The 16,181-nt window shown below is 39.9% G+C and overlaps 1 protein-coding gene across 4 annotated transcripts; it reads left to right on the top strand.

Moving 5' to 3' along the window:
* The first annotated feature begins 72 nt into the window (after positions 1-72).
* LOC116503427 (zinc finger protein 114-like) lies at positions 73-14,958 on the top strand. Of its 4 annotated transcripts, none has more exons than XR_004254694.1 (7): positions 73-292; positions 579-689; positions 889-971; positions 4,141-4,267; positions 4,884-5,200; positions 14,346-14,616; positions 14,743-14,958. XR_004254694.1 is itself a non-coding variant. In XM_032209835.1 (6 exons), the coding sequence occupies exons 3-6, from the start codon at positions 897-899 to the stop codon at positions 14,349-14,351; spliced, it is 525 nt and encodes a 174-aa protein (XP_032065726.1). In that variant the 5' UTR covers positions 73-292; positions 579-689; positions 889-896; the 3' UTR covers positions 14,352-14,958. The 4 variants fall into 4 exon arrangements, 2 of the variants coding, with proteins under 2 accessions (XP_032065726.1, XP_032065725.1); XR_004254693.1 differs by having other exon boundaries at positions 14,346-14,410; positions 14,494-14,958; XM_032209835.1 differs by having other exon boundaries at positions 14,346-14,958.
* Positions 14,959-16,181: the final 1,223 nt, after the last annotated feature.

The following is a 16,181-nucleotide window of genomic DNA, read 5'->3' on the forward strand; positions in this document are numbered from 1 at the left end:
GGGGCAAGAGTGGGTCCCGTGACTCAGATCCTCCCCAGGGGAGGGAACGAGATTTAGAGGTTGGAGGGAGCTTGGAAACCCGCCCCATAACTGCTCTTGGCTGCGCGTGGTGGAGATCCAACAACGGGGCAGGGGGGAGGAGAGAAGGAAGCCTAAAGGCTCGATCTCCATTTACATTCAGATTCCTTGGAAGGGTCTTTGGAGAGCCAGCGGGACCAGTTGCCCGGCGGTGCCAGTGGCTGGAAGATCCCTTCTGATCCTGGCAGAGGAGAAGAAGCAGGAAAGGTCTCAGGTGAGAGAAGCTTCTTTTGGGGAACACGGAGGGATCTCCACATGCTTGAATTATTTCATGTGTCCCTGATAGGGTTTTGGAGATTAATAATCCGAGTAGATATTTAGAGAACCTCATTAGCTAAATTGTTCTTGAGTTCTTCCACAGAGTATCTCCTTTGGAGCGATTCCCCCATTGGGTCTCATCCTTCTCCACTGATGGTCACAAGGGTTTTGTGGGCAAAAGATAAAATCCAGATCCTCTTTTGTCCTGTTTTCTTAACTGCTCTTCTTTGCTTATATTTCAGGTTCTGAGGTCCTTCCAGGAATAGGGAGTAATTGGGTGGATCTTGCAAATCTTTCTCCTGATCTGTTTTTCAGAGGGATCCCCGAGGATAAAAGTCAGGATACCTCGCTAGGTAAGGGAAGACTGTTCCACTGGATTGGAGATTTTCTAGAAAGATTCCAGTTATCCTTAAATCTCTGTGTCTTCTTGTGTCTTAGTCGTTGATTTAGTAGAAGGTGATCCAATAAGAATGGTAAGAAAGTTGTGCCTTCAAGATAGAAAAGATGAAGTTGAACCCTTTCCTGTTTCCATTCTGTTTCTCTCCTTTCCAGTGGACAAAATGGAGTCACCATTGTTCACTGAATCATCTCCTTCTATTGGTGAAGCTGAAAGAGCCGCTGGATTCCTGACTCAGGTAGGAAGGGAGAGATTAGCCGCTTATATGGGGGAGAATTAGGAGACTTCTGGTTTCCTTGGGGATTCAACCTATGACTACTGTTATTCCTGAGCAAAGCACAACAAGGAAATTAGAAATTTAAATTTACGATCACTCAAACTAGGCCAACCGCTCAACAAACATTTGGAGATCTATGGAATTCCACAGTGGTTTTATAATTCTGGCTTCAAAAAATGCCACATGGCACTTCTTGTTCCCTGTCCCAAGTAAAGCAGAAAGGACACATGAATAGCTAGGCTAAATCTACTTTATTGTTTTCCAATCCTTGGGGGAATCCAATCTTGTTTTCCAATCCTTGGGGAAAGGGATAAAAACAGGAGAAGCAGAAATTGCTTTCTGTATCATCTACCTTTTGATGCCTGGAAGTGCCCTCCTTAGTATTTTCATGAATGTTTATGTTTGGTTTATTTTCAAGCTATCTTTTTAATTAGTTTATCAAAATATAAAATAAATAGAAAGAAAACATGGAAAAGTAGAAAGAGGGGAAGGGGAAAAAGGAGGTTACATATAATAGAAGGAAAAAGGCATCTATTTTTGACGCTCTTTGGCACAGTCAAAGGTAAACAACATTACCACTACAACTTTTTGTTTTTACACAACAGTATGTACAAATTATTTCTGTAACAATAAGCCTGTCCAGTTTACAAAAACGGAATCAAAGTCTTTTTTTTCTCATTGCAAACAGAAAATCCAAAAGCAATTTTAAGCTAAAATTAAGCTATATTTAATTAAGATAAAATTAAATATAATCTCTTGTTTGGGTAAAAGAATTGTGTTACATTTTTATTTTAAATTTTATTTTGATGAAAGAAATGTCTTTCTGGGTTCTGCTCCAAGTGGGGAAAAAGACACTGGAGACATGGAGGCTGCTTGGAAATGGTGGACAGGGCCACATGGCTTGAGTTCCTGAACAGAAAGGGTGATCACATGCTTCAATTTTGGTGGAGAAGAAGAGAAGGGCTGAAGGAGGGGCTTGCTATGCTTTTTATAACCTGTTTAGTCCCACCTCTCTGTTTCCTGTTCCTGTGTAAGAAATGTATTTTGATTGGTTGTCAGACTCCCATAGGGCCATGCAGGGGCTACTCTCTAGGCTGTGTTTTGAATCCATGTATGGATGAGTTCTCAGATGCCATGTGGTCAGTTGGGGCCAATATTATCATGCTTTCCTGTAGCTGCTGGTAAAGTCTTTATTATGTAAAGTGGACTAGCTTGGCTGTCTTAATGGCCCATTAACAGTGGGGGTAGGTAGGAAGCTATAGGCAACTATTCTGTCTTTTAAAACATGTTTCTTTCCAAATCCAGAGGAATATTCTGCCTTTTCAATATTTCCTAGGATATTTCATTTTTCTGGGAGAGGGCTGGATGATAACTTCCCACAATTTACAAACATGTAAAATACACATACACAAAACATAGAATTATTTTAACCATCACAGCTTCTCCTTGCTGTTGGGAATAATATATCATTCATTCTCATTCAAATCTAGTCTGAGAGGGAGAAAGGTAGAGTGAACCTGCCTCCATTGCATATTAACTTCCCTGAGGCTGGTGGGAGGAGCTGCTGGCTGTGATGGGGGAGTCTGAGAGGGAGTACAGAGGAGAAAGGTAGAGGTCATATAACTATAAACCACAAATAGCGACAATACATTAATGGGACTTGAGATTGTGATTTTATTTTATTTCAAAATGACTGGCTTAGTTCAGTGTAATATTTGTTTTGAAGCTGTTTTTTGCAGTACTCTTTTCAAAGTTGGATACTGTCCCCTTTGTAAACAAATTACTAGTTTACAGATTACCCATCTAGAATCTCTAATCTGTGCTCTCCAAGCAGAAATTAGGTGCCCAATTCTTCCATTTCACTCTATTGAGCTGCTGTGCTATCAGCCCCCTCTACCACAAAGATCCTGCAGTATGGACAACCGTGGGATCTGGCAGGGTGAGAGCTGTGAACCATAAACACAAAGCTTTCGCTGTGTCCCAGCATAATAGATATAGCTCCCTTGCTGATGTTAATAGGGACACTAAAGTGACAGGTCAAGGTAGTTGTGATAATGATGACTCAAATAAGCAGGAGATCGTGGTCCGAGATGAAGAACTTACATTGGAAAGTGGAAAGTGTGAATCAGGTACTACATATCAGTCACATAAAAAGGGCAAGGTGTCCAAAAAGAGAAGCCACCTTCTGGTTGGTGATTCAATTGTAAGGGATGTAAATTTAGGAAAGGATATGGAGGTTTTAAAAGAGGTCAGATATCTGCCAGGTGCTACTGCCAGCAGAGACAAGAGGCGTATTCTTAAGATAGTCAAGAATGCAAGTAAGGACTGTGATGTTGATGCTATTATACATCTTGGCACAAATGATCTGTCCCAAAAAGATGTACTTCCTGTGCAGAATGATTTCCAGAGCTTGTAGTATGAACTTAGTAGTATAAGTTGCAGGCTTATTTTTTCATAGGTCTTACCAATATATAAGGAACAAAATGGGAAAAACCAGCGTGTAGTGGAGTTTAATGTGTGGCTAAAGGAATGGTATTAAAGGGAAAGCTTTGGTTTTATTAGTCAGATATGTCTGTAGCTGGTCCAATGAAAAACTGTACAAAAGAGATGTTTTGCATCCATCCAAGAAAGGGACCCTAGTTACTTGGCATTAAATTCACAGATTTTCAGGATAAACATTTAAACTGAACAGCGGGGACAGAGAATTAATTGATACAGAACATTTCTGTCCCTAATAATCTAAAATTAATAGGGTTATCAGTGCATATAACATAGATATCACTACTGCTGTCAAGCAAAACCAAGCATTTAATAGTGAGTGCCATACCATGTCCATGAATCATACAAGTGGCAAGAAAATAGGGGCAGTCAGGCATAACACAGGTTATGTGGACAGTAAACACAGGGTCAATCAAAATGGACTCAAATGTCTATACACCAATGCACAGAGTATGAGGAATAAACAGGTGATAAAAAGTCCAGTCCCCTCTTCAAAAAAGCACCTTTTGGGACAGCCATGACCATGGATAACTGAAAATATCCATAGACATTTGTGCTTTTAGGATTTGCAGATTGAAGGAGATCTTGCAAATTCTGTCCAGTCTGCTCACAGGGATTCTTCCTTCTTTAGGGTCCTGTGTCCTATGCGGAGGTGGCCATCCATTTCAACAGTGAAGAGTGGTTGCTGCTTGATCCCAGCCAGAAAGCCCTGTATCAAGAAGTCATGTTGGAAACATCTATGATGGTGGCTTCTTTAGGTAAGAGTTCCTCTGGAGGAAAATTTAACTCAGGGCAAGGTGTCACTAGATACTTAATTTACAACTTCAATCAATATGTAACTTATTAAAAATTATTTCATCTCTTCTTTTTCCCTCTTATATTAATTCCAGTCCCCCTTCATGGTCTTCTAACCAGCAGTTTCATTTAGAAGAAAGAGATCAGTGTAGTGACCAGCAAGGGTTGATATTCAGTCTTCGGTCATCTTTGGGTCCTGCGTCATTACTGCAGAGTTATTGGGAAGATGACCAGGGATAGGATGTTTTGCCTGTTGCAGTTCTCGTACTTAGCAACAAATTTTGTCTTGCTTTGTGTTGCCATTACATATGTTACCTTATTGAATGCAAGTTGGGTGGGTCATAGTTGAGATAATATGTGTGCCACGTCCTGATGTCGTGTTTTTGCTATAAATTTTAACTGCCAAGAATGAAGGTTAGATGAGCAGCCATGCTAGTCTTTTAAGTTAATAACAAATCTCCATACTGTCATTTCCCTTGTTCCTTTCTCTGCAGATGCCCAGTAGTAGATAAATGTATGCATAGGGACACCAAAGTTGATGTTGTAGATTATTCTAATTTATTTTTCTTCCCTCACAAGCATCTGATGTGCAGATGAAGGAAAACGACCAAGTGCCAAATTTGGTGCCACTGCAAATAATCAAAACTGAAATTCCTGAGGAGACCTCTACAAATAATCGGGGAGGGAGAAAACGTGAAAAGAAGCACAATCAGAGTGAAAAATCGATTTTTGAATGTGTGGAAATGGATCGTTTCCTGACCCAACATGATTCCAAAGAAAGTACGGAGAAATGTCGAAGTAGAAAAAGATTCAAAGCAAACCCCAATGTTAGTAACCACCGCGAAACTGGAAAAAGCTCCAGCAGTAATGATGTTTCTTCACATAAAATGATACAGGTAAGGGAGAAGCACTACAACAGTGTGGACTATGGAAAAAGCATTGGGTGGTAAGGTAATTTAACTTCTCATAAAAAGATCCACAGCAGACAGAAGCTCTATAAGTGCCTAGAGTGTGGAAAGAGCTTCAGCTATAGATACTACCTGAAATCCCATAAAAGGATCCATGGGGGGGGGGGAATCTTATAAATGTGTGGATTGTGGAAAAAGGTTCATTCTGAGGAGTTCCCTTATTTCCCATAAAAAGATACATACAGGAGAAAAACCCTATAAATGCATGGTGTAGAAAGAGCTTCAGTGTAAGAAGTGCTCTTACTTCTCATAAATGGATCCACACAGGAGAAAAACCCTATAAATGCATGGAGTGTGGAAAGAGCTATAAAACGAGAGCTTACCTGAACCTCCATAAAAAGCTCCACATGGGAGAGAAATCTTACACATGCCTAGAGTGTGGGAAGAGCTTCAGGAACAGATGGTGTCTGAAATCGCACGAAAGGATCCATACAGGGGGAAAACCCTTTAAATGCATAGAATGTGGGAAGAGCTGAAAGTATTAATTACCTGATGTACCATAGAAGGATCAATTGGGGGGGGGGGACCTTATAAATGTGTTGATTGTGGGAAAGGATTCATTCTTTCATAGCCGAGATGGCGCAGTGGTTAGAGTGCTCTCCTGCAGCCACTTCAGCTGACTGTTATCTGCAGTTCAGCGGTTCTAATCTCACCGGCTCAAGGTTGACTCAGCCTTCCATCCTTCCGAGGTGGGTGAAATGAGGACCCAGACTGTGGGGGCAATATGCTGACTCTGTAAACTGCTTAGAGAGGGCTGAAAGCCCTATGAAGCGGTATATAAGTCTAACTGCTAACTGCTATTCTGAAGAATTCCTTTACTGCCCATAAAAGGATACATACTGGAGAAAAACCTTTTAAACGCATGGAGTGTCGGAAGAGCTTTCAGGGAAAGGGTGCTCTTAAGGGAGCTTCAGATGGAAAAGTCACCTTACTTCCCATAAGAAAATCCACACAGAAGGGAAATAGAAATGTATGGAATGCAGAATGAGTATAGACTCATATCAACTTATTTCCCTTATTAATTGACCCACAAAGGAATGGAGATCCCTTTAGGGACTTAAGTTTCCTTTATTTGTGTAATAAGATCCACTGTATATGAAACCATCTAAAGATATGGAGTGTAAAAAGAATGACATCTGTGGAAAAACCTGGTGAAACAGTCTTCCTTCTCTCAGAGGATAGCCATAGGAACAACTCAATAAATACATGGAAAGTTCTCAGGATAGATTTTTAAATTCCAAAGGTATTACATATTCAGTTAAGTTGTTCCTCAAAAAAATGTTGAACAATTGTCCTCTCAATTATTTCTCCAAAACCTCACAGCCTTGGCTTGATCACAAATTGCTTTATTTAGGTAGAATCAACATCTGAAGCGAGTCTGGGATCAGCCTCCAGGCTTTGTGAAGATCTGGTGAATGCAAGCAAAGCAAGAGAAAATGTATGTGTGTATATTAATTTTAGCTTTAGTTGTGTTGAAAATACTGCCCTTTAAACGTAGCAAAGTATTTAAGCTATTTTTTTTTCCATATGTGTGTGCACAAGTTTGGTTGCAAGTGAAAGTCTCTACCAAATATTTATATATACAGACAGATTTTGAATCAAAACTTTGTGAAATATTGAGTAAGGAGATGATGTCACAATGATACTTTTGCAGTCAATACTTTTGCCACTGGACGGTCCATCTGGACCTAAACCGTTCCAAAGAGACAGTGACAGGGAAGAGTATGTCTTGCTGATCTCAGGGACGTCGCAAAGTCCCTGATTGATCCAAGAGAATCTCTTCTAGCTGGCGACAAAAAGCACAGCCTCAAGCTGCTGAAGTTTGGATATCTCCGCAATGGAAGGATCGATGGAAGTTTTGTGAATATTTTTTACTTTTTAAAGTGAAAGTTTCAGATTTTCTTCTTCTATTTCTTTTTTTATCTATGGATTAAATTCTTTCCTCTACTTCTACAATATTGGTTGGGATTGATTTTTTGTTTTTATTTGGTTTCATTTAAGAACTTTATTTCTTCCAAAGCCTGAAACATAAAAGAAGATTTAAGAGGTGTATAAAGAAGGTAGCAACATTAGAGGGAAAAGAAGGTACACTGCCACTTGGAGGTTGAGACCTGGAAACATTGCTTTTTTTTTTGTTCCCTTTGATCATTTTGACCATGCACTTAAAAGGCTTCAGCTTGTTTATAAAGAAGGGCATGGATTGTTTACGCAGGTGCTCTCTGGATGCTTGTTGCTAGCTGGGAAGAAGTGAAAACAAAGATTTGTTTTTCAACTAGAGTGGCAGTGTTTATTCATTGGAACGATGACACGACATCAAAAAGAAACCATAACACTACAACAGATTATGTCGGGAATTCAAAAATTATTAGAAACAATAGGAAGAATTGAGAAGAGATTGGAAAATATTGAAGATATAAATTTTAATGTGGTAAAACTTGATGGAAAAATGGAAGATACTCAGCAAATGGAAAAAGTGGAGGCTGGAGTCCTAAAAACCCAGGGGGGGAAATGAACAAAGAGGCAAGATAACCATGGATATTGACAGTGAACTGAGTGTGGTTGGAGATGGAAAGAGTGGAACAAGGAATGGGAAGATAGATGGAAAAGTGCTTCACTACAGATTTCATGGTATAGAAGAAGGAAAAAGAGAAGAATGGATGGACTTAAGGAGAGAATTTTTGACCAAGACACTACTGATAACCAAAGATAAACTAATTAAGGAAGCTGATGGAGGGTTTCGAGATTTTATAAGATATGTAATAAGCAACAAGTTGCGAAGAGAAGTCCAAACAAATTTGATTAAGGAAATAGCGAGAAGATCAATTCCACAAGTGGCAAAAGAAATATCACTACACTATTACTGGAAAGACACAGGTTGAGATATGAAAACTAATAATAAAATACTAGTCAAATTTAGTTAAAATTAGAGCATTATGCTAAAAATGTAATGATAATGATAAAGTTAGGTAAATAATTGATAATGATAACAATGTATACATATGTGTTGGTTTGATAAGAGGAAATTGGGTAAAAAAAATTAACGGTAAAAGGGAAAAAGCAAGTTAAACTTAGTCAAACTATCGTTAAATAAATGACTGATAATAATGTAATAATTTGTATTGAAAGGGTAAAAGGGAAATTGGATATAAATTTAAATAATGATTAAGAAAAGAGGCTTAAAAACTTTGTAAATTTGATATAAATTTTTAAATGGTGAAAAAAGGGGGAAAAGTTAAACATAGTCAAACTAAATGACTGATAATGATAATAATGTAATAATTTGTTTCGACATAATAACAGCGAAAATTGGATAAAAATTGTAAACAATTATTAAGAAAAGACGTTTAAATATTTTGTTAAAATTAGAGAATTATGTTAAAAATGTAGTGTTAATGGATAAAGTTAGATAAATAATTGATAAGATTTAGTGTGTTTCACCCTCGTTGAATTTTATATCGTATAAAATCGTATAATTTTTTTTTTAGATTATTAACATAAGGAGTAAGAAAAGAGGATGCAAATTCAACGATAAACTAAGAAGTGAATTTCCTTTTCTTAAAAAAACCCAAAGCGATCACATAGTAAAATGTGAGAAATGTAATGGTGAATTTTCTATTTCGCATGGCGGGAAGAATGATATTTCAAAGCACTTGGACACACAGAAACATAAAAGATATTTAGATACTGCTGCATCTTCCTCCAAAATACAGGAAGTTTTTTGGAAAACAACTTATGAAGACGAAGAAAAGAAATTAGCATTAGCAGAAGGACTTATGTCTTTTCATGCTATTAATCACAATCATTCTTTCAGATCTATGGACTGTACATCACAAGTTGTCAAAAAGTTATTCAACAAAAAATTTGCCTGTGCTAGAACAAAATCTGAGGCAATTGTGTGTAATGTGCTTTCCCCATATGCATTTTCAGAATTAAACAAAAATCTAGAAAAAATTAATTTTATATCCATATATTCTGACGCATCTAATCATAAGGATATAAAGTTATTTCCAGCCATTATTAGATTTTTTGATTCGGAAACTGGAATACAAATTAGAATTTTAGATTTCGTTTCTTTGCCCGGCGAAACATGTGAAATAATTTTCAGTTCCATTATTAATATTTTGGAAAAAAACAATTTAAAACATAAAATAATTGCATATTGTGGAGACAACACGAACGCAAATTTTGGAGGAAAAGCGAGAAGAGGTCCAAATAATATTTTTTATAAATTAAACAAAAACCTTAATCAAAACATTATTGGTGTTGGTTGTGCAGCACACATAATACATAACGCCATTCAAACAGCTGCGGACTTGTTGCCCATAGATGTCGAAAATATTGTTGTTAAAATATATTCTTATTTCTCGATATATACTGTGCGCGTTGAAATGCTTAAAGAATTTTGTGGAACTGTGGAAGTCGAATATCAGAAAATACTTAAATACAGTAAAACACGCTGGTTAGCTATTTTGCCAGCTGTCGAAAGAATTTTGAAAATATACGATCCTTTGAAATCCTACTTTCTATCACAGGATAAATGTCCTAGAATTTTAGAAGAGTTTTTTGAAAAAGAATCTTCAAAAATTTGGCTAGAGTTTGTATACAATCAAGCATCTCTTTTTCAAAATTCTATAAAACTTATTGAAGGTGACAAAATTTCGGTAATCGAAGTAGCAAATGAAGTTAATAATTTAAAATTTCAGTATCAAGAGCAGTTAGAAAATAATTTTATTCCATTAACTATCCATAATAGTATAAGCCAGCTAGAAGAACAAGGTGCAATAAATCGTGCAGATATCATGAATCACGTTAAAAAGTTCTATAGTAACTGCATAGATTATTTAGAAGAGTGGATGGTACATTACAAGGATATTGAACATTTTCATTGGGTTGCATTAAAACAAGAACTTAATTGGAATGATGTGCAAAAATCATGTGATCATATTATTCAATATTTCCCATATAGCAATATTTCCAAAAATGATCTTTTTGATGAGGTATCATTATTAAAACTATATATTGATAAGGAAAAGGTTAAATCTTGGGCATCAGCAAAAATCACAATAGAGAACAAATGGTTAGAAATATTTCATAATTTTGAAATAAACCATGTTCCATACAATAATGCACGAAAAATTGTGGAATACGCGCTGTCCTTACCAGGAACTAATGTTGCGACTAAACGCGCTTTTTCTACGGTAAATAAAGTGTGGACATCAGAAAAATCACAATTAAGTGTTGAGACTTTGAAAGCCATTTTATGTGTGAAATATAATTTAACAAATTCTTGTGAAAAATTTCATGACCTTTTAAACAACGACAGCAATCTACTAAAAAAAATCCACTCAAGTAAGAAATATGTCAAAGAATAAAATAATACTGTACATAGTTTTTGTAAATATATTTAATAAATATAAATGTAAATAAATGTATTATATTTGTACATTGTACTTATGTTGAAACAAAAAATATATTACAATACTATTTTTACGTTCTATGAAAATTTTTGTTGCTCCATAAAATTTTTTTAATCAAGATACCCCCCACCCCCAGTCAATGGTGTCCCTCTTTACCAATCTTAAAATCTGGTCACCTTAGTAAAGGAAGAAGATAAAGTTGGCCAAAGCACTTTCAGTGCTGCATGGATTATCTCCACAGATGTAAAATTTATATAATTAGGAAAATCCTGAAAAAATGTGACATAAGAAACTTAATGAATCTTCCTACATTTTAGAGGCACTGATTTCTCTCATTTCTTGCTTCACTTATAGGTCAATCTGCCTTGCTACTTTTCTCACATTCCATGGATTTCTATGCAATCATCTGCAATGGGAATCCTTTGATACTGAGTTTGATCTGAGCTCATTCTGCCGTTTTCTAGCACTTTCTGTCTATTCCACTCCTCACTCCTCACTATACTAATACAATAATAGAGTTAGAAAGGACCTTGGAGGTCTTCTAGTCCAACCCCCTGCCCAAGCAGGAAACCCTATACCGTTTCAGACAAATGGCTATCCAACATCTTCTTAAAGACTTCCAATGTTGGGGCATTCACAACTTGTGGACGGAAGTTGTTCCACTGATTCATTGTTCTAGCTGTCAGGAAATTTCTCAGTTCTAAGTTGCTTCTCTCTTTTATTAGTTTCCACCCATTGCTTCTTGTTCTACCCTCAGGTGCCTTGGAAAAAACACACACATATATATTATGTAGAGGAATCATCTACATTGTGCAATGACTGTTTCCATAATATAATAATCCTTCAAAATGAGAAATACAATTAATCGGGACATGCAGAAACATTTTTAAAGCTATATTAAGGTAAAAAAAACCAGTCATAATCATACCAACACAAGATTTCTCCAAATGGCAATTTCCACTAAAATTTCAAATAGGATTGACCTTTCTGATTATTTCGATATCACAAAATATACAATGGTACTAAATGATAATGAAATCCTTGACAAATTCAGCAGTTTGGGAATGTAACATAAATCTAGAGAACATCTGTCACACATACTTTGAGATGAATGGTATTTTTTTTTATAAGATGTTAGAAAATATGGTTCTGTTTAGAAGACTCTGACTAATTTAAATCAAGCTGATTCCCTCCTTAAAAATTTTTTGCAGCCCGACACATAACCAAATGGGCATGTACAGGCGAAACTTGAAAAATTAGAATATGCTAAAAAGTTCAATTATTTCAGTAATGCAACTTAAAAGGTGAAACTAATATATGAGATAGACTCATTACATGCAAAGCAAGGTAGTTCAAGCCATGATTTGTCATAATTGTGAAGATTATGACCTCATGAAAACCCCAAATCCACAATCTCAGAAAATTAGAATATTGTGAAAAGTAGCAATATTCTAGGCTCAAAGTGTCCTATTCTAATCAGCTAATTAAGCCATAACACCTGCAAAGGTTCCTGAGCCTTTAAATGGTCTCTCAATCTGGTTCAGTAGGAATCACAATCATGGGAAAAACTGCTGACTTGACAGTTGTGCAGAAAACCATCATTGACACCCTCCATAAGGAGGGAACGCCTCAAAAGGTAATTGCAAAAAAGGTTGGATGTTCTCAAAGTGCTATATCAAAGCACATTAATAGAAAGTTATGTGGAAGGGAAAAGTGTGGAAGAAAAAGGTGCACAAGCAGCAGGGATGACTGCAGGCTGGAGAGGATTGTCAGGAAAAGGCCATTCAAAAGTGTTGGGGATTTTCACAAAGAGTGGACTGAGACTGGAGTCAGTGCATCAAGAGCCACCACACACAAACAGATCCTGGACATGGGCTTCAAATGTTGTATTCCTCTTGTCAAGATGCACCTGAACAACAAGCAACGTCAGAAGCGTCTTAACCTGGGCTAAAGAAAAACAGACCTGGTCTGTTGCTCAGTGGTCCAAAGCCCTCTTTTCTGATGAGAGCAACTTTTGCATCTCATTTGGAAACCAAGGCCCCAAAGTATGGAGGAAGAACGGAGGGGCACACACTGCAGGATGCTCGAAGTCCAGTGGGAAGTTTCCACAGTGTTGATTTGGGGAGCCATGTCATCTGCTGGTATTAGTCCACTGTGCTTCATTAAGTCCAGGATCAACGCAGCTCTCTACCAGGAGATTTTGGAGCACTTCCTGCTACCTTCCACAGACGAGCTTTATGGGGATGCTGACTTCATTTTCCAGCAGGACTTGGCACCTGCCCACACTGCCAAAAGCACCGAAACCTGATTCAATGACCGTGGAATTACTGTGCTTGATTGGCCAGCAAACTCGCCTAACCTGAACCGCTAGAGAATCTACAGGGCAATGCCAAGAAAAAGATGAGAGACATGAGACCGAACAATGCAGAAGAGCTGAAGGCCGCTATTGAAGCATCCTAGTCTTCCATTAACACCTCAGCAGTGCCACAGGCTGATAGCTTCCATGCCACGCCGCATTGAGGCAGTAATTGCTGCAAAAGGGGCCCAAACCAAGTACTGAGTACATATGCATGCTTATACTTTTCAGAGGTCCGATATTGTTCTATGTACAATCCTTGTTTTATCAATTGCATGTAATATTCTAATTTTCTGAGATTGTGGATTTGGGGTTTTCATGAGCTGTAAGCTTCCTCACAATTATGACAAATCACGGCTTGAACTGTCTTGCTTTGCATATAATGAGTCTATCTCATATATTAGTTTCACCTGTATGGATTCTTTTATGAGAAGCAAGGGAACTATTCAAACTGAAGCTTTTCCCACATTCTATGCATTTATAGGTTTTTCCCCCTGTATGGATCCTTTTATGGGAGGTTAGATAACTGCTACTACTGAAGCTCTTTCCACACACCGGACATTTATAAGGTCTCTCTCCTGTGTGGATCCTATTGTGGTAAGTAAGAACTATTCATACTGAAGCTTTTTCCACATTCCAGGCATTTATACGGTTTCTCTCCCATATGGATTCTGGAGGTGGCAGCTGTTTTAGAAACAGTTTTTGTGCAGCTCCCCTCTTCCCCAGCCAGCAGCCCACCAGCTAGGCTGCATGAAAACAATAGGAGCCGCACTTCATGCGGCCACCAATCATTTACAGAGAGCTTGCTAAGCTGAGTCTACAATGGCTGGTGAGGCTATCTGGATGGCCACTAGCTCCTTCTCGCCCTCACCTCCCCATGGCATCTTTGCCCTTCAATGCCCGCCTCTCAGGGCGCTGGAGCCTGGGTCCACTCCTTCCTTCAATCTCCTGGTCGCTCCCCCAAACCAGCCAGAGCCTATCAGCTCCTCTTGCATCCTGGAGAGCCAGAAGATGGAAGGAAACAGCATTGTGACTCCCCCTTAGAGGAATCCCCCCTGTGTTCCCCTGCTGACTGCTGGAGGTGTTCCCAAAGATGTCCCGAGTGCTCTTCTCCAATTGCTGGGCCTTTTAATAGTACTGAGGGCCGGGGGGAGGAATAGAGTCCTGTCCCTTTCCTGATACACTTGTAGTAAAAGTCTCCTCTAGACCTGATGGGGTATGGCTGCTGGAAACAGGCTCAGGAAGCAAAGGACCCTAACCACAAAAGGTGTGTGTGTGTCTCTTCTCTTCCCCCTTGCAGATATGAGCAAATGCATGACAGCCCGTTAGAAGCTGGAGGCTCAGTTGACGGATGTGGTGAAGGAGGTGAGGGCAGGGCTGGTTCTCCCCTTCTCCTCTCTTGCCCTGGGCTCCCTTCAGCAACAGCCCTCCTTCTTCTCCCTCTCCAGGAATTGGACCTGATGGACTCCTCTAATGCCGTCTAGAAGCTCATTGGTCCGGTGTTGGTGAAGCAGGACACAGAGGAAGCCAAAGCAACTGTGGGAGAGGCTGGAGTACATCACAGGGGAGATGTGAGTGGGCGGGGCTTCCTGGATAGGGCCTCCAGCTCCCGAGGCAGTGTACGTCAGGGTCCCCACAGCTCTTCTGAGGTTTCTCCCGATGCTCAGGCATTAACTGGCCTGGTTCTCTGTCCCCAGCAAACCCTACGAGGCTCAGATTCAGGATTACGAGTGGAAGTCGGAGCAGCATCGGGAGGCCCTGGGCCGGCTGCAGCAAGAATTCCAGCGGACCCAAGGCAAGGTGTCGGCCAAGATCTGAAAGCGGAGCATGGAGGGAGGGGTGGGCCGGCTGGCCCCCAGACCTGCCATTTGGGCCTTTTGGATCCCTTCAAATAAAATTCTGTTGGGCCTTTTGTGTGTGTCCTCTCTTTCACTGGGGCTTGGGGGACCCAGAAGGAAGATGCCCAGTGAGGGGAAGCCATCCGAAGATGGGTGCAGCAGAAGTGCTTGGGTAAGTGAGCTTAGCCACGTGAAAAAGTCATGATGAATCTTCCAGATGTGAAGACAAAGTTTCCCTGACTTCAGACGAGGGACAAAACCTGAGCATCTGTAAAAGGAACCCCTTTGACTACAGGTACAGGTGGACCTGCACTTGTGAAAGGAAGTTTCACGAAAGGAAAGTGTTTGTGCTGGTGCATGAACCTCTACTCGTGTGAATGGAGGGTGCTTGCCTGCTAAAACTCCATTCACCTGAGTACAGAGCATGCATACGGCTGCCGCTCACACAGATGCGTGCATACATGCACCTGCCACTCCCCCCATGCCGGGTCAGTCCGCTAAGTCACATTTTTCAGTGCTGTTGTAACTGGCACTAAACAAACAGTTGTAAGTCAAGGTGTACCTGTACTCTCTCCCCCTCCTGAAGATACACCCCTGCATTGTTTCAATGTTCCGTCTCCCCAAGGAGAGACTTCTGTGCCCCACCATCAGTCAGGTTGAAGCACTTAGGGAAGCCTGGGGACCACCAGATCCAGATTCTCTGCATATACGAGCCATTTTGGGATTCCCCCTCCCCCTCCCCCATTCCTGAGAGGTGATCTCAGAGATCCATTGCTCTGCCCAAGAAAGTTCCCTGCTTTGGATCTCCTGTTTCTCTATCTCTTCACCAAGTTTTGGTTCCATAGGAGCTTCCTCTCCCCTGCTGTTCTTTTCGGAGTCAAGCCCCATGGCTTTTATTTCCTCCAAAACAATAAAGGATTAAAAAAAAAACCTCGAGAGCGCTGCAAGTATACATTTCGCCTTTCGTGTACGTGTATTTCAACGAGCACCTAAACTCAAGGTCACTCAGAGATCATCGGCGCCCAGCGGAGAAGCAGCTGAGGCGATTCCGAGACTCCCGTTTCCCACCAAAACCTGACAGGCGCTTCTCGAGCGCCTCACGTGCAGAAGTTGCAGAAGGACAAAGAGACGCTGGTTTTGCTTTCCCCGGGCTTAATTTCGCCTTTCCGGAGAAAAAAGGGTGAAAGGCTGCGGGAAGAAGGCGCCCTTCGGCGCCTCTGCCTTTCGATCGGTAGCAAGTCGGCAGAGCCCCCGCAGCACCACCACACGTTATTACCTAACGCCCATTTGAGTGTCGC

Source organism: Thamnophis elegans, chromosome 2 (assembly GCF_009769535.1).
Source record: "Thamnophis elegans isolate rThaEle1 chromosome 2, rThaEle1.pri, whole genome shotgun sequence".
Classification (NCBI taxonomy): domain Eukaryota; kingdom Metazoa; phylum Chordata; class Lepidosauria; order Squamata; family Colubridae; genus Thamnophis; species Thamnophis elegans.